Source organism: Danio rerio, chromosome 15 (assembly GCF_052040795.2).
Source record: "Danio rerio strain M-AB ecotype USA chromosome 15, GRCz13ab, whole genome shotgun sequence".
Classification (NCBI taxonomy): Eukaryota; Metazoa; Chordata; class Actinopteri; order Cypriniformes; family Danionidae; genus Danio; species Danio rerio.
The window spans coordinates 28,003,456-28,022,500 of NC_141035.1; the positions used below are offsets into that span (position 1 = coordinate 28,003,456).

The 19,045-nt window shown below is 36.6% G+C and overlaps 2 protein-coding genes across 11 annotated transcripts in view; both read right to left on the bottom strand.

Moving 5' to 3' along the window:
• The window catches only part of pafah1b1a (platelet-activating factor acetylhydrolase 1b, regulatory subunit 1a), a 47,422-nt gene extending 43,124 nt beyond the window's left edge, over nucleotides 1-4,298 (bottom strand). The window contains exon 1 of one of the 3 annotated variants that reach the window (XR_015508437.1): nucleotides 4,167-4,298. The gene's annotated coding sequence lies outside the window, so the exon portion shown is untranslated. 3 annotated transcript variants of the gene reach the window in all.
• A 481-nt stretch (nucleotides 4,299-4,779) lies between these two features.
• cluha (CLUH binding protein of NUMT mRNA a) overlaps nucleotides 4,780-19,045 on the bottom strand; it is a 47,514-nt gene continuing 33,248 nt past the window's right edge. For 4 of the 8 annotated variants that reach the window (XM_087283144.1, XM_087283141.1, XM_087283147.1 and 1 more), the window contains exons 24-26: nucleotides 18,484-18,618; nucleotides 18,310-18,383; nucleotides 8,209-15,321 (exon numbers count right to left, since the gene is read on the bottom strand). In XM_087283144.1, the coding sequence (XP_087139270.1) occupies nucleotides 15,270-15,321; nucleotides 18,310-18,383; nucleotides 18,484-18,618 (261 nt within the window). In that variant the 3' untranslated portion in view covers nucleotides 8,209-15,269. 8 annotated transcript variants of the gene reach the window in all.

Below are 19,045 nucleotides of genomic sequence, written 5' to 3' on the forward strand. Positions count from 1 at the left end.
GGATCACAGTACATTTCCACTAAGGGATTGTCAAGTAGCAGCTCATCTGAATGGCACAGAGTTAAAATGATGACCAGACGTGAGCTCAATGTCACTAACTAGAGTTCACAGAGTACTTCACAAAGTGAATCTAAGTTTACTTTATTTGGAGGAAAGTACAAAAATCACCTTTTTTTATTAAGACTGCATAAAATGTATTTTAAAAAGTGAGAAAAAGACACTTATGTTATAAAAACTATTTACATTAGAAATAACAGATTTCTCTATTAGGCCTCTCACAGTCAGGATTAATTTTTTTTTTGCTATTTAAGTTATAAATAAATTTAAAAAGCCCAACTTTTTCATTAATACAAAAGTTAACATATAATTTTTTTTTACCTTTAAAAATACACTGATGCACAACAAAGCTGAAACTTTGTTGAACTGAATATTGATAACCAATAACTATTTATATTTAGAGGCCAACAGCCGATATATTGGTTGACAATTATTAATAAACATTTTTCAGATTCTTCTGCATGAAAAAAAACAGCCAACACATACAGAGAACAACTATTTTAATTCTAAAATATTAAATTCAGAAACTTTTGCACCGTCTAAACAAAATAGTTTAAATATGTTTTGCTGTGTTTAACTTGATACGTTAAATACAAAACAGTAAAACAGAAACATTTTTCAAATCCTGAAGGCCATTTAAAACATTTTGCTTAATTCCTATGGCAAAATATTAAAAAAACCACAATCTGCAGAATTATCCAGATAATAACAAATAGATAAAATACAATTAACAGATAACTATTTAAATGACTGAATCACTGGGCTATGTATTTGAACTTTATATTTAACTTTTTAAATATATTATCAAAGAATCTTGAAATCGCGTCACAAAACGAAAAAAAGTCCACATGAACCAGAAGTTGCTGAGACTTATGCTTAAGTACATTGATGTACTTCCAACTGAAAAAGAATATTGAGAAGGTGACGGGGCTTTCTTTTCGTAAATCATTCCCTCGTAGTGACAATTAAAGGTGTGTGGTCAAATGTCCCGCAAACTGCTTTGAGATGCGCATTTTTATTCAATGTTTGATTTAATCTCAACTGAAAAATGAAGAGAGGGTGGAACAGAGTAGCTTCTACGCTTTTAAAAAACAGCCAATAGCATTACGTTTATAACAGCTATGCCAAAGAGAGTGATTGGGATAAAGCACATTAAATATAAAAAAATTTAAAAGAGAGAAGCGTCTTGAAGGGGGCGAGGCATGTCAGATACTATTGATGAGAAACTGAAGTATGAGGTGCCATGAAAAATTTTTTACCCATTTAGGCAGAAGTGACAAAGCTTTGGATGTTAAGATCACTTTAATATTTTCTTAATGCTAATTTTTTCACTGTTTTGAAGCACACTAGCTAAGAGATATAAGTTAAATTTTACACGCTAGTTTCAGTCTGTTAACTTCATAGGACCTTTAAGAATATTGTGGCTGAAACAGTCAAACTGACGCCAACAAACAAGAATCGCCACTCAAATGCAGACGCAGAGGAACTTTAACTGAAGGTTACCAAACAAACTTTCAGTGGATTAACTTGCAAGGATTTATTGATCATCTACAGCGCATCTGGACTTATTCCAAAACTTATTAAATTCATTTATTTTCTCAACATTCTTTTCTCAACTTATTTTATTTTATTTTTGGTATGATGACAGTACATTATATTGTACTAGATTTTTTCAAGATACTAGTATTCAGCTTAAAGTGACATTCAAAGGCTTAATTAGGGTAAGTAGGCAAGTCATTGTATAACAGTAGTTTCTTCTGCAGACAACCAAAAATATATATTACTTGAGGGGGCTAATAATATCGAGCTATTAAAATGGGTTTCAAAATATTTAAACCTGCTTTTATTCTAGCTGAAATAAAACAAATTAGCCTTTCTCCAGAAGAAAAAATATTATAGGAAATACTGTAAAAAAATCCTCTGTTAAACATAATTTGGGAAATTTATATATAACAATAAATTCACAGAAGGGCGAATAATTTTGACTTCAACTGATAATCGTTTTGAATAATCGTGATTACAATTATGACCAAAATAATTGTGATTATGATTTTGGTCAGCAGCCCTAACAGGAAGACTAGTCAGGATAGAGGGAAAGATGAATGCAGTCATGTACAGAGACATCCTGAATGAAAACCTGCATCAGAGTGCTTTTGACTTTAGACAGGGGCAACGGTTCATCTTCCAGCAGGACAATGACCCAAAGCACAGCGCCAAAATATCAATGGAGTGGCTTCACAACAACTCGGTGAATGTTCTTGAGTGGCCCAGCTAGACCCCAGTCCTAAATCCTATTGAACATGTCTGGAGAGATCTGAAAATGGCTGTACATACACCGTCACTTCCCATCCCACCTGATAGAGCTTGAGAGGTACTGCAAAGAGGAATGGGCAAACACTCCCAAGGCCAGTTGTGCCAAGCTTGTGGCATCATATTCAAAAAGACTTGAGGCTGTAATTGCTGCCAAAGGTGCATCAACAAAGTATTGAAAGGCTGGGAATACTTATGTACATGTGATTTTTCAGGTTTATTATTTTTATTTATTTTTAAATAAACTTGCCTTGCCTTTATTATTTTTAATAAATTTGCAACAATTAAAAAAAAGATTGGGGTATTGTGTGTAGAATTTTTAGGAAACAAATTAATTTAATCCATTTTGAAATAAAGATGTGACATGACAAAAAGTGTGGAAAAAGTGAAGCGCTATGAATTCTTTCCAGATGCACTGTAAAGAAATAACACGAAATGTGCAATATAAACATTGTAAATTTTGAAATATATCTAACACAATCAATTACAGAAAAACTATTAAATAACAATATTTTGATTCATGAAATATTCATTAAATAAATGCCGCCTTTGTGAGAAAACGATTACGCACGCATGACATTGTTAAGTGAACTTAATTCAAACTTTAACAAGCAATCCGTAACCATCCAAGACAGCTGTCAAACTACTTAAGGGAGTGTACAGCAAACCTGGCACAATATCATAAACCATAACGATTACAGTACATCCAAAAACACACGTTACCACATTTATTCAAACCATTCACACCTTGATAAGCAACATGTACACACTTGCCTCTTCAGCATGTTTACATTTGCATGCAAGATATTGTTAGTTATGCAGCGAGCAAGCAGTAGTTAAATTAGCACATTTATTGCTGCCTTAAGCAATGACGTGAAAATTTGGCCAAAAAAATACTGCAGGAGTGATAATCGCAGCACAACATGACAGATCACCTCAGTGTCCCACTGCACATAGAAATATCGGGTCTGCATGAAGAGAGGGGGGAATCAGCTGACCTACATTTGAGACCAGCTCAACATAGGTACAAGTCCGACTAGTCCAAATGTTCTCTAATGATGCCATATTTTATATACAAACGAGCTTAACAATTGTCAAACACGCCGTTTTACCCCATAACCTTGAGGTAAACGGAAAAAAGGGATTTCCAGTTGAAGTGTCTCGTCATGTTTTGAGAGACTAACCGAGATGTACGACAATTTTGAAGCTCGTTTGAATACTGAACACGTCATGTTTTAAAAGGTTAATGGTTATCCATCATATCTAACCGCAAACATGCTGTCTAGATAGGAAGTTCGCTAGGTTTTGAAACACAGCCCTCGTCACCTCCTTTATTTTCAACCGGTACGTAGCAAACGTTGTTAACGAATTGAATTTCCTGTATGTACACACACATGATAAAATATGGCAAGGTCAACTTTAAATGTAACAAACAGAGGTATTAAAACAGATGTATGTGTTGACACGGGCGTTAGCCAACTGTTGCTAGCTAACATGACATTGATGAAACGACGTGTTGATCCGCAGAACACATCTCTAACAAGCCGCTAAAACTTCAAACTTGCGCTAAATTAATTTGTATTTGTGAAGTGTAATGCGAAATGTACACTCACGAAGCTGTCGCTATATTTAGGAGTAGTGAAGAAAAACAGAAGCTGAAGTATTCCTCCAACGGCCGCGTCCGCCATTTTGAGACACCGAGGAAAAGGAGGCGCAAAAATTACAGCCACAACAGCTCTTCAGCCGGCGATTGTGATCAAACCTAATTGCAAATAGAGACATAAATGGCCCGTTCTTACCATACAGAGTCAGCGCTGAAAGTTATTCCTCAGAAGAAGCTGATAATGGACGACAAAAGTGTTATTTTCGTGTTGAAAAGGGGGGCTGAAGTCTCGGGGTCTGCCTCCTTGCAGCGCCGCATTCGCCTCTACACGGCACGGGGGCGCGCATCGGCTGACTTCTGCAGGCGGGAGCGCGCACGCCCTTCAATCTCACACCCTCCTTTCAAATACAGTGGGCGTTACTTGAATAAATATTCACGCAGTATCGCAGATAACTACAAAAATGGAGCGTGAAACATTATTTCTCACATGACCCACATCAGTGATTTTAATCTGGGTTCAATTCAGAGCGCGTGGCCTTTATTTGTGAGTTCGAGTCCCAGCTGGCGTGAAAACAGCACCTGTGTCATATGTCAGGTGCATAAACCAGCTATATTACGATGATTCATGCTTCAAATGTAACTTTCAGTCAGCTAAAGCTAAATATTTACGTGTCTATAACTGTAACAGCCTTCAATAGTTCATGTGTAGTGTAAATAGAATCCTTAATTCATTTAAACAATGTAGATAATATTGAAAACAAAGAGAATGTTGTGTTTAGAGACAATGTGGATGAAGATATAATCGCATGTTGTTTTCTAGTTTCTTTATTCATTTTAATACAAAAAGATACTCAACCAAAAAAATAATTAGATTGTTATTTAAAAGAATTGACATTGAATTCCACTCATTAAAGAAACCAAAAGACACGCAAAAGGGCATGATAAAACATATTTCAGGTCAAAAACAGGGAAAACAAATCAGCAACAAAAAAAGAGAAAGGAAATCCACAGATACTGTTTTTGTAAATGAACAACGAAAATACAAGGTGTTTTTTAGACACCAAATGCTCTAAATGAAATAAAATCATATTTTTGTGATGACATTCTAGTTTAGAATGGGTCCATGCAGGTTTTTTTTAGCCAAATGTTTAACCAAATGTGTTGCAGACTGAGGATGGTGGTGTATTAATTGTAATATATATTTAAAAGAATTACTGTTCCACAGCAAATCATTTGCTGAAATAACATTTAAACAAGCCAATTACAAAAAAAAAATCAGGTTCTTTGTATTATATGCAGGCTTTCACACAGAAAAAGAAACACTAACATTTGTGATTAAACTGTGTTTGAAGTATATTATGCAAATTATAACCAGGAAGACATTTGAGATGTTTCAGTTTAAAGATTTAAACTCAAAAAGCATAGATGAATAAAAACAAATACTATTTTGTATCTGCATCTTGTCAATAATCCCCAACATTTCTTTAAAAATAAAAAAAGTCCTAAACATCTACACCACATCGAATTGGTTCATCATGCAAGCAGTTATTAATTAAAATCTTGCTGCTTTGCTAAATAACAGGAACACATCACTATTTGGTGAATCGTATTATTATGAAAATGACCTTTGCGGTTAAATTGGAAACACTGCTTGAATCCACTGGATTGTTCACTATGAAAGATGTAACTATGGAAGCTTGAATATATTCGACTGAGGTCATAGTTAACATTGTTGACTGCAGAGATTGGCTTCTTGTTATTTTTAAACACTACAGCTCAGAGAAAAAAAACAACAACCTGAGGCTAAGTGCCTGGTGCAAGGACACTAAAGACAGGATCTTCTTATTAACCTTTCAGTTCAAAGGTCATGCTTGTTTGACACTGAACTTGCAATGCATCTGTTACCAACTCAGCTTTAACCCACCACCATCATCATCATATGAGGATTCCTAATAATCGATTATTAGCAAATCTATTGAACCCAAGTTTAAATTCTAGCACTTATTTTGAAATCAATTCCAATTTAATACATTAAAATCAAGTTATGTCCTTTAGTGTTAATATACTGACTACAGCACCCCCATGTGGCAACTAAGGGTATTGAAGTAGACATTCAATTCTTCTCTCCAACCTCCAACGATTTCTGACTCCAAAAGAAAAGATTAAGCAGATATGGAAAGAAATACAGTTCTCGGACCTTATATAAGCTTAAATAGGCACAAATCTCACACACAATTATATATTCTTGCTCATAAATATCAATTACCCACCATATATAGTTTTTAAACAAGTTTACTTTGTCGTTTATAGGGAAATACAACCAGGCTAGCAGTTTTCTTGCATCCATGTGCATAATCCAAGGTGCACTTAGTTCCAGCATATTGCTTCATACACAGTTTGAGCACAGCAACATTTTGACATTTGCAGGACACACACACAAAGCATGTATACAAGCAAACACACCCTTAATCATCATTTCTCTTTTTTTTGGTATGTTACATCAAAGCAGCCCATCTTTTTTCTCACTTCGTGGTTCAATATGAAACCACGCACTGGAAAAGTGCAATAAATACTGCTAGGGAGGAATCTCAAGTTCCTGAATGTTGTGCTAAATTACTTGTATATGGATTTCGATCTCGAGAACCTTTGATATCTGTAGCACATTTTTCACCATCGAGTCCATTAACGATGTACGTATAAAAATATCATCACAATATTACTCTGTTGCAGCAGCTTTGGAGGAATCCTCTGAATTCGTTTCTGCGCTAGCATGAGACAGACAAACACACATACAGAAACACACGCACACACTTTTAAAGTGGAAAATAAGATTCAACACAACAGTCACTAATTCAAGCTGGACATTTCAAATCAGTATTCGATCAAAATGAATCAATTATCCGTCTAACCCCCGATGCATTTCTATAAAACATACATGGCTCAAATCAACGTTCGCATGAAAGTACTAATGGCTTCTAGTGGACTTTTACAAAAAAGATTCTTCGTTTTTACAGACGCCACCGATCTAAAATGATTGGTTTGAGAACACGCATCTGTAAAGTCCCATCGATCCGGTCTAAAGGCAGAGCATAGAAATAACAATGCTAGCATTCGCTTTTTAGACTAGACCATTAACAATATACATTCTTAAGCCCATAACTCATATATGTCCATCTCCCTTCTCTCTGTTGCTGAACTGAACGGTGAACGTCTTTCATCTGGTGCGCAGTGTAGAAATCACCTGAGTTTTCAGATAAGGAGGTGCGTGTTTTGTTTTTTTTCGGATCTTTCTACACTCGTGGGTCGGTTTGGGACGGATTGGGGTTTATCCTGGGCTCAGATGAGAAGGTTAGAGATGGAGATGATTGATGGATGGATAAGGCTCTGGTATAAAATGTCATGGTCATCCTTGGTCGTCTCCATCCTCTTCGGTGCAAACTCTCAGAGGAAGTGCTTGGTTTACTTTCTTTTTTCTTCCTCTGGGAGAGGTTTGTTAGTGGATTGCACGTGTAGGGGAAAAAACAAACAAACATCTGCTTTCGTTTTTCTTTACAGCTATAAACTACTCTCTGTACACTTTTATTTAGTCGGCTGCTGCTGGTCCTCCCCCCTCTCCCTGTTATGCTCAAATTGAATTGGTTAGATTAGACAGCTCAGTGGCCGGGTCCACAGGTTGAAACAGATGGCTGCTGTATGGTGTCCTCCTCATCTGGAGAAGGTCTGTTGGTTTGGGGTTTTGTTAATCATCCACAGGCAGCTTGTCATCGAGCTCTAAATGACTGCCCTGCTGTTCCTGGATTTTCCCAGAATCCTGCATCAGCTGCCGTCTCTGTACCTCAGCCTTCAGGTTCTCCAGGTCCTTTTGACTGTGTGGAGAAAATGGAGAATGGAAAAAAAAAAAAAAAAAATCTCAAAATGGACGAAATTACGTTTGTTTTTAAAAACATTTACATTCACTCAAAAAGGCGGCAAAACCAAAGCTCCAAAAAATTACCAATTTATTCCGACCCCCTAGTTTTTCACTTTGTTTTGTGATTATTTGCCATAAAAATGACTTGATTTTGTGGTGGTAATTCCCAGAAATGTGCGGACAATTTTGCAATAAAAAAAATAAAAAAAATAAAGCCTCTTTATTTTTATCTCGACAAGACAAGATGTAAAACAGATCTAAAACAATAGGGTTTAAGCCAAAGGAACGTTGTGTTGCGTCCTGGTTAAAAGATGACTAAGTCTTCCACTGATGTTCACGATTAGTTTATTGGTCACACTTCATAGAATTTGTTCACATTATTCATTCGTGAATCACCGTAAGAACTAGAGAGAAAATAAACAAACAACAAATACAAATAAATCCCGAAAATTAACGCTAAGTCAACATCAACAATTAAACGATAAACAAATAAACCAAATTACCTTATTTTTCCATCAAACCAGGAGCTATAACTCATGAAGGAGGAACCCGTGAAGCTACCGTATACATGTACCCCTTTTACCGTGTTTTTCCTAGCGTTCCATCGTTTTCATTCACTCCTACACGCAATTTATACATCCGGTAAACTCCGCAATTTTGACGTCATAATCAAAGTCCCCAAACAACGTAATTCATTCAAACAATCAACCCGTATACAAAATACAACAAAACATAAAAAATAAAGAAATAAATAAATTCAAAATCATAAACAAAGTAACACATTATTTCAAGTTTCTTTACACTCCCACCAAATCATACAATACATATAAGTCATAAATGATTTCCACACAAACACTCTAGCACTCACAGAATTTGAAAACTCAGTCTAAGCAAAGCACCAATTTTTACACCCAAAAAAATAGTATAACATTGGGATACTAGTTGAACTCTAGCAACAGCACAAGTTTTTGTATAGGTCTTTCAATTACTGAGGGCTTGCCAAGACGTTTGCCTTTCGTATCTAGTTTTGAATCCCCTAGACATATTTTTGCTTTTCTGACCAATCCGTCGGTACTAACAGTAACCTCCTTTACTCTACCCAATCTCCACTGATTTCTCGGCAAATCATCATCTTTCACAATAACAATATCACCAATCTGAATATTTCTCTTAGGAACGTGCCATTTTTGTCTGACTGCTAGATTTGCAAGATATTCTTTGCGCCAGCGACTCCAGAATTGCTCCAATAAATGTTGCACTTGTCTCCACCTTTTGCGAGCATATTCATCATCCTTAAAATTGCCTGGAGGGGGTAAAGCAACTGTTGACTTCAACGTAAGTAGATGATTTGGAGTGATTGGTCTCAAACTGTCAGGATCAGTTAAACAATCAACAGTGAGAGGTCTACTATTTACTATCGCCATAGTTTCATAGAGAAAGGTTCGCAAAGAAGAATCATTCAATCGCGCTGAATGAAGTGAGAGTATGGAATTTAAAACTGATTTCACAGTTCTGATCTGACGCTCCCATACTCCACCAGCATGGCTAGCATGTGGCGCATTCATCACAAAGTCACATTGTCTTTCAGATAAGAATACTCTCAATCTCTCTGCGTCAATTTCTTCAAGTGCCCTTTTGAATTCATTTTTTGCACCAACGAAGTTTGTTCCTTGATCAGATCGAATTTGCTGCACAGCACCCCTGATGGCAATAAAACAGCGTAATGCATTAATAAAGGAATCCGTCGACATGTCCGTGAGCATTTCAATATGCACAGAGCGCGAGCACAAACAAGTTAAGATTAGGCCATACCCCTTGCACACACTTCTTCCCTGTTTGACAAAGAGTGGTCCGAAACAATCCATACCGGTATACTTGAATGGAGGTGATGGAATTACTCGCTCTGATGGCAAATCAGCCATTTTCTGCACCTCTGTGGATCTTCTAAGTTTTCTACATGTAACACATCCTTTGATATACGAAGCCACAGCTCTACCAATCCCTGGAATCCAATATCCACAAGACCTAATTTCATTAATGGTAAATCCCTTTCCTTGATGTTTGATCTTTTCATGACAATGTGCAATGATCATTTTGGTAACGGAGTGATTTTTTGGAATAATGACAGGATATTTTAAAGACTCTAAACAGTCTGAGTGACGAAGTCGACCTCCCACCTTAAGCACTCCATTTTCATCAATGAATGAACCAAGAGGATACAGTTGAGATTGGGGCGAAACATCCATTCCCTTCTCCAGCCTCCCCAACTCACCTTTATAAGCATGACTTTGCAAGCATTTAACAATATGCAATTCAGCCCTTTGTCGTTCAGATGTAGTGCTCAGGTGATTTGATTTATCTTTGCAAGCTCTTCTCATAAGTCGAGCAATAGCCCTAATTGCTCGTGACCACGAAGAAAATTTAGCTATACGATCAATCAAATTCACTTCGTCAGTGCCTTCAGTCTTAAAGACTTGTGCGAACTTCACTTCTGGATCCTCTAAGGAGATCTCTACCTTTGGGTCTTCTGGATTTGGTAAGTTTTTCTTCCATAAGAACATTGGGCCAGAAAACCAGATTGACGACAGCAATTGTTGAACATTTAATCCTCTCGAGGCATGATCAGCAGGATTTTCTTCAGAAGGGACATACCTCCATTGTTGTGGGGTTGTGCTAAGCTGTATTCTCTGTACACGATTTGCCACAAAAGTATGAAACTTACGAGCTTCATTCCTTATGTATCCTAACACTGCTTTTGAATCGGTCCAAAATAATTCCTCCACATCAACATAATCAAGCTCTCTTTTAAGCACATTGCTTACTTCAACAGAAATGACTGCAGCTGTCAATTCTAGTCTGGGGATTGTGACGACCTTCAGAGGTGATACTCTTGATCTTCCCATAACCAAAGCACAGTGCACATCTCCATCTTCATTGCAAAATCTCAAATAAGAGCATTGGCCATACCCGGAAGTGCTAGCATCTGAGAAGTGATGCAACTCTACCTTAACAATAGTACCAAAATCGTTAGGTACATATGTTCTTGGTATGTTTATTTCTTGCAAGTTGATAAGATCTTGCTTCCATTGCTCCCACCGTAGCTGAACTTCCTCTGACAAAAAATCATCCCATCCAGCACCACGCTTGCATATCTCCTGCAAAATTTTCTTTCCATTAAATAGAATAGGAGCTATAAATCCTAATGGATCGTATATGGATGCAATGGTGGATAATATTCCACGACGAGTGGCAGGTTGTTGTTGCAATTTGACATTAAACTTGAAACAATCCAAATTTCTTTGCCACTGTATTCCAAGAGCTCTTTCCAATGGCAACTCAGATGCAAACTCCAATTCCTTAGCATCAGATGCAAGCTCAGACATAGGAATATCGTTCAAGACGGTGTCATCATTCGACATGAATTTATGCAATCGCAAACCACCCATTGCACAAAGCTTCCTTGCTTCATCAACAACCTTAACTGCCATCTCTGCGTCTTTCACACTAGTAACTCCATCATCTACATAGAAATTCTTCAATACAAATTCTGAACCTAGAGGATATAGATGACTGTTCTCATTTGTGATGTGCTTCAAGCCAAAATTTGCGCACCCTGAAGAAGAGGCGGCTCCAAAAATATGGACCTTCATACGAAACTCAAGAGGATTCTGATTGAATTTTCCATCCTTCCACCAAAGGAATCGAAGATAATCTCGGTCAGATTCATTCACATGAAATTGGTGATACATTTTCTCTACATCACACATAAGCGCAACAGGATGTTGCCGAAATCTCATTAGAATGCCAATCAAACTATTAATCAAGTCAGGCCCTTGAAGTAAGTGATCGTTCAATGAATAACCGTTAAACCTTGCTGAACAATCAAACACGACTCGCAACTTATTGGGCTTTTTCGGACTAATGACACCGTGATGAGGCAAATACCATGTTTCTCCTCCTTTTCCGTTATCAATCACCTCTTCCGCATCCCCTCTTTGAATGATCTCGCTCATGAACTCCTTATACTGTTCCTTATATCTTTCATCCTTCGCCAACCTTCTTTTGAGATGGTTAAGCCTAACTACAGCCAATTGTTTGTTATTTGGTAGAATAGGCCTTTCTTTAAAAGGTAATGGCATCTCATAATGCCCATGCACATTTTTATGAATGACTTCTTTCAACTTATTAATGAAGAGAATGTCATCTTGTGATACCTTCATACCTTCTTCACTAATATCTTTAAAGTCAGTTTCAAGAACGCGAATTACGTCAGCAGGAGTGACAGGAGGAAGTTCCTTGGCCGCAAGGCGATGACATAAACTACTCTCCTTTGGCAAATCAAGACGTGGAGATGAACGTCCAACGATACTCCATCCCAAATCAGTTCGTACAGCAAAAGGTTCGTCCTTCTTCCCAACGATCACCTCTCGAGGAGCCATAGACCGAGGGCAGTTGTACCCTATTAATAAACCAATCTCACAATCCTTTAATGGTGGAACTTTATCCACAATACTTGATAGATGATTCCAATTTTTTGCTACTTCACAAGTAGGAATATTCTGACGATTCACAGGGATATAATCTCTGGTATAAGCAGGAGGAAGATCTACAAAATCACCAAACTCATACCCTCGCACTTGTAGCCCTAATACTCTCTCACTTTGTACAATGGTATCCTTACCAAGCATAGTAGTTAGTTTCAGTTTTACTGGACTTGACTGTGCTTTAAGGAAATTACTTATTTCTTGATCAACAAATGTGGTATCGCTTTGGGAGTCAAGAAGCGCATACACAAGTTTTTCACAATCAGGGTTCTCCTTAGTCGATATCCATACGGGCAAAATCATTGAAGTATTCGCAGTTTGCCCTTCACCTGCTACACTCAAAGCAACTGCATCCGTGCTGTTATTAGGAATACTTCGAAATGAAGACTCCGTCACAGGCTCCGACTTAATTCTTCTTACAAAGTTAGCATCATGCAAACACGTAGGATGCTTTCTTTGACAAACATCACAAGCAAGACGATGACGACATTCACTTGCTATATGTCTTGTTTTCAAACACCCATAACACAGTTTTTGCTCTTGAACATAGCTTCGCCGTTCTTCCAATGATTTACTATAGAAGTCAGGACAGTTATTGAGCTGATGATTACCTTGTTTGCACAACAGACAAGGAGCTCTTGTTTCTGATTTAAATGATTTCTGAATTTCATGTTTCATTTGAGTGTTAAAAACTTGAGCCTTATTCCTTTTTGTTTCCTTCAAAGTGAGTTTGTCAACGATGGGACTTAAATCATGAAGAGCTTGATAGGATGTTACTGGATTACAAGCTGTTTCTGCCTCTGTCAACACAAACGCACAGAATTCCTTAAAGTCCGGGAATTCTTGATTTTGACTTAAAACTTGTGTGACTTGTCGATTCCATCGACTGGCTGCCCAGTCCGGCAATTTCTGAACAAGTTTTTGGTTTTCTTGGTAATCATTCAGAATCTGAAGGCCTTTGACATGAGGCATGGCATTTTCACATGCACTCAGAAAGTCAGAGAAGTTGCGAAGACCCATTGCATCCTTTGAACTAATTTTTGGCCAATTAGCTAATTTTTCTCTAAAGGCTCTTTGAATGGAAAATGGCTGACCATAGCGACCATTTAGTTTCTCCCAGGCGTCATGATATGCTTCGTCATCAGTTCGAAAGAAAATGCCCTCCAAAGCTCTACTCACAGGGCCACTCACATACCTTTTAAGATAAAACAATTTTTCAGCAGACGAGGTACATTTTCCTTCAATAAGTGCAATGAATGAAATTTTCCACTCAATAAATCGAATAGGATCTCCTGTAAAAACTGGAGGTTCCGGTACTGGCAATCGATTTAAGGCAAGACTGTCCTGAAAGACAGAAGCTGAAATGGGTATCCCAGAAGTCACTTGAGTTTGTGATGCACCTTGCTTTCTTTCAAGTTTTACCAAAGAAGCATCTTGCTTGCTTTTAATCTTAACACATTCTGAATATGACATAGCTTCTTTAACGATCTCTTTGTCATAAACCTCCAATTTAGCTTGTGCAGCCTTTACATCTTTTTTCGCTTGTATCCGCTCCAACTCTTTCACTTCTGCTTCAATAGCCCTTTTATGCTGCTCTTCCAATTGTTGTATCCTTTCCTTATGTTTTGTTTCTTCTAATAGAGAATCATAAACAGCTTGCTTAGCCGCTAGATTTGCAGCAGCATCTACTCTTTTAGCTGCTAAACTAGAAACGACAGAGCATTGACTAGAATGACTGCATTGACTAGAATGACTGCTAGTCCCTTGACTGACGCATGAAACAGTTGACCCAAAAATTGAGCGTGCATGCTTGTGATCTAACAACATTTGAAGACGCCCCCTTTCCCTTTCAGCATCAAATTCTTCATCCACACCTGATATCCTTCCATGAATTATTTTAATGATATCAGCGGTGACAGCTTCACACGCATCAATTTTTCGTCTCATTTCCATAGTGGGTAACGTACGGTTTCTGAAATCATCATATTCCTTTAAAACATTGTTTTTTGCTGCCTCTAAATCATCAATTACCATAGCTAATTGAGTAACTGTAATATCAGTTTTAAGACGTTCACGAGCACTACGGGCCTCAACTTTCCACTTATCATATAAACGAGTAATTCTTTTTTCTCTTTTTTGTGACTCTTCCTGTTGGTATGACTGCATTTTTTCTGTAAGAATGGGAACACGTTTTGAGTGACGCACATTCTCACTTTGAGTATCAACACAATCATCCACTCGCTTATTTAGATCGTTTACACCTGCATCTGACTTCGACATTTTCTCTTTTATATTTACGCTTAAAGAACAAATATTGGCGACATTCACATTCAGTAACATACACAATCGGTGTGACAATCAGGAAAATACAAACTGAACACATTAAGAAATCATCACACAATATGAAATTACTCAATATTCAGTCCATTAATAAAGTGAAAACACGCTAATGTCCATTGCAAGCTTAAATACGAAACCTAAAGCAAAGTTGTCCATTCAGAACTCATCTGATAAACAGTTCAATCCATAGTACTCACTGCGGTCCATGTAAACAAACCGGACTTCCTTATCCAGTTCATTCGACCCCGTTTGCTTGCTACACGCTGAGCCGAGTCCTTTAACTTAGTTGATCTTTTGATCCATCATCAGCCGCGACGATCACGCAGTTCCCAACGCAATCGAAAGCAGAAAAGCCAGAAGGAGCAACGCCGCCTTTTCCTCCAAGTGAAGCAACGCAGCTCATCTTGTTGACAAGGTTGCCGGGCCGATAAAATAAGTTCTTACTGTTGCGTCCTGGTTAAAAGATGACTAAGTCTTCCACTGATGTTCACGATTAGTTTATTGGTCACACTTCATAGAATTTGTTCACATTATTCATTCGTGAATCACCGTAAGAACTAGAGAGAAAATAAACAAACAACAAATACAAATAAATCCCGAAAATTAACGCTAAGTCAACATCAACAATTAAACGATAAACAAATAAACCAAATTACCTTATTTTTCCATCAAACCAGGAGCTATAACTCATGAAGGAGGAACCCGTGAAGCTACCGTATACATGTACCCCTTTTACCGTGTTTTTCCTAGCGTTCCATCGTTTTCATTCACTCCTACACGCAATTTATACATCCGGTAAACTCCGCAATTTTGACGTCATAATCAAAGTCCCCAAACAACGTAATTCATTCAAACAATCAACCCGTATACAAAATACAACAAAACATAAAAAATAAAGAAATAAATAAATTCAAAATCATAAACAAAGTAACACATTATTTCAAGTTTCTTTACACGTTGTATAACCTTTATTTTTATCCACAATCTTACTTAGATTTCTCTTAGATTTCACTCCCACAGCATCTTATATCATGTACCTTACACTCAGTATATACGCTAAGGCAGGGGTTCTCCACTGGTTTGGCCATGGGACCCACATTTTCCATGGTCATCAAGCTGCAACCCAAATTTTTAAGAACTATAATACAATTTAAGGAATTATAATTAATTTGTATTTATTTGTTAACATACAGTAGTGACAGATAAATCATAAGAAAATCCTCAAGACCTACAAATAAACATTTTTTTATTGCTGTCATTTAACAAAATGTATTAAATTATAGAAATATTACAAAGTAAAAACGACAAATACTGTAAACAATGGTTAGGGTAAGGAAAAGTTCAGTTACCATGAACCAAAATGAACTGTTAATAAACATGTTGTCTGGTTTCTAAATGTCGTTTTAATTTAGGAGGTTTCATGCTCTCTTGTGAGACCACCTTACGACACACTGAGGCTTTAAGTCTTTTTTGTCGTCAATATATGTACATCCATACTTTACATATTCAGGTTCGTACTTGCGCTTCAACATATTTGTTGCTATAATTAAATGAAATTTCACATGTCAAACAGTAAGGTTGTCGTGCACGCATTTCAAAATAAAAGTCAAAATAAGTAAAAAATTAAACTTTTAATTTTAACACTACGCAACCCACTGAACCCACCAGTTGAGAAACACTGCGCTAAGGCTTCCTCTACTCTAGTACACCTAAAACATGGATTTCTGTAAAATCCGTCAATGGCAGGGAAGCACAGAAGAGTTAAAAGAAACCATTTATTGTTTGTACGCACACCATAATACCAGTTATACATGAAAAGCACAAATAATGTTCTTCAATTAGGTCACATTCAGCGGCCGTCATTCTTGAATCAATCTCCATCATTGTAAGCTGCTTGCTGTTCTGTCTGTTCCACTGCTCTTTTTGTTAGATGTTTGCTTCAACTTTCTTTTGCAGTCTGAAGCACATCTAACACACAAAATGCCCAATTTGCGCCACAGGATGTCTAATCCAATCTTTGCTATGACTTCACTTGCGCTTTATCCGCATCTGCTTACTGCACAGGCTGCAAAACAACCCCCCTCCTTTCATGTACTGATTGTGAGGGTGCAGGTGAGACATCATTTCTGAGACCCTCAAAATTTAGCATTTTATTAAGAAATTTGCAGGATCACAAAAATGTTCCAACTTTTTGTTGATTTTGCGTTGGATTCAGCAATCACAGAATAGCGAAACACTTGGGGGTCTGTTTAATAAAGTAAATAGGCTAAATTAAAAAAAAAGCTTGTAACTTTGAGCACACTGGCTCTTCATCTGACAGTGTTCATTCCAGCTGTTTGGTTCAGCACCTATCCATAGTGATGTGCATGCTGTTGTGCATTTTTACATTTACTTACATATTTATTTCTTGAACTTTGGTTTTAATGTTCATTTAACAAGTTAGTTTTTATTATTATTCAGATTATAGGTGATTTAAATCCAATATTATTTTACAACTGCTGTATTGTTATCAATAATTTATGAATGTAATAGTGTGTGTACACTTTTTTTGGCATATCAAGACACAAATGTGTGTAATGAAATGAGTATGACAAGAATTACAAGGTGATGAATTATGAGGACATTACTTATGTCCTCATTTCAAAAGTCTTGTACAAACCACACAGAACTATTGTTATTTTATTATTATTATTTACACAGTTTCCTATGAGGGTTGGGTTTAAGAGTAGAGGAGAGAAAATTTACAGTTCGTACAGTATAAAAACAATTGAAACCTATGTAATGTCCCCACAATTCACAAAAACAAACCAGTGTGTAGATAAGTAGATAAATAAGCGTGCACGCACACACGCGCGCACACACAGAAAATTATTAGCACTATTATAATAACTATTATTAATTATTAGCACCCACAGAAAATTATTAGCACTCCTGTGAAATTAATTTCTTGAATGTTTTCCCACATGATGTGTATCACAGCAAGGAAATATTTTGCGGTATTTTCTAATTAAAAACATAAAAACTGCAAAGATAGTTTTATTATTTAAATATTTAATATTTTATTTCGATGGCATACACAGAACACCACAATTGAATAACAAAGAGTAACATCACTGTTGAACAATAATGTGCCTAATTAACTTGCTAATTAAATTGTATATTAGTATCTTGAAGCAAAGTAGTAGCAAACTAATAATTTAAATAACTACTGTCTTTGACAAAAAAAATAATATAAAAATTTGTAATAATAATATCAATCTAGGTGATAACAACTGCAGTTACTCACAAAGCAAGATGCTTATGCCCATCATTAGAGGATTTTGGATTCATATTTTGAGAACTTTCATCTCCCCTACTACGTATTTTTCTTTATCATGTTTTTTTTTTGTTAATTTTTGATATTTTATTTATTTATACATGTCGTATTATTATTAATGAGGATGGAAAGCTTGTGCATGTATGTAAACTGATTGTTATCTCAGTCTTTTTTGTAATTTTTCAAAGCACTGTTAAAAAAAAATGTAATAAAAATTTCAGTTACTCACCTAAGGGGAATAAAGATGATGCCATTGATGATATTAAGCTGCTCCAGAACACTGGCCATGCTTGGTGCCGTAAACTGCAAAGAACAACAAATTAACCCATCAACCAAAAATGGCACTTGTAACAATTTTCAACCATATGAGTGAGGCTCAGGATGGCAGAGGTGTGTGACTGACCTTGAGAGGCATTATGCTAGCATTGGAGCCGTTTTTGTAGATCTCGTTCATGGTTCTCTGTAGAGCCACGGCCTGCTGCGTGAGGTACTTCAAGTACTCTGAGCTCTCCTTCGTCTTCTCATGTGCTTCGCCAACCTAAAACACAAGTGTTGCTTATTTCAGAATAAAACATTTGATGTAATATTGTGGTATACATCAGTGCATTACAACAACGTTATTATTGTCACCAATGTGTTGGTTCTATTTGCAAATGATTACACAATCCAACGTAAAGTGCTACACCGTTTTAAACCGAATTTTTTTGAGGTCATTGCTTTATGTATTATATGAAAAGCAGCAGCACAGAAATCAGGAAAATAGAAGAATGAATGAAACACTTTATCAAATGTGATCTAGAGATTCAGCTTCAATCAGATACATCTAGACAATTAAATTAAAAATTTTGCTTACATATTAGGAGTATTATTCATACATTTTTGAAATTGTTGAAAAAAAAGACACATTTTGTCAGTTTGTTTTAAACCTGGGTGTATCTGCTGGTGTTAAAAATATCCAATCCAAT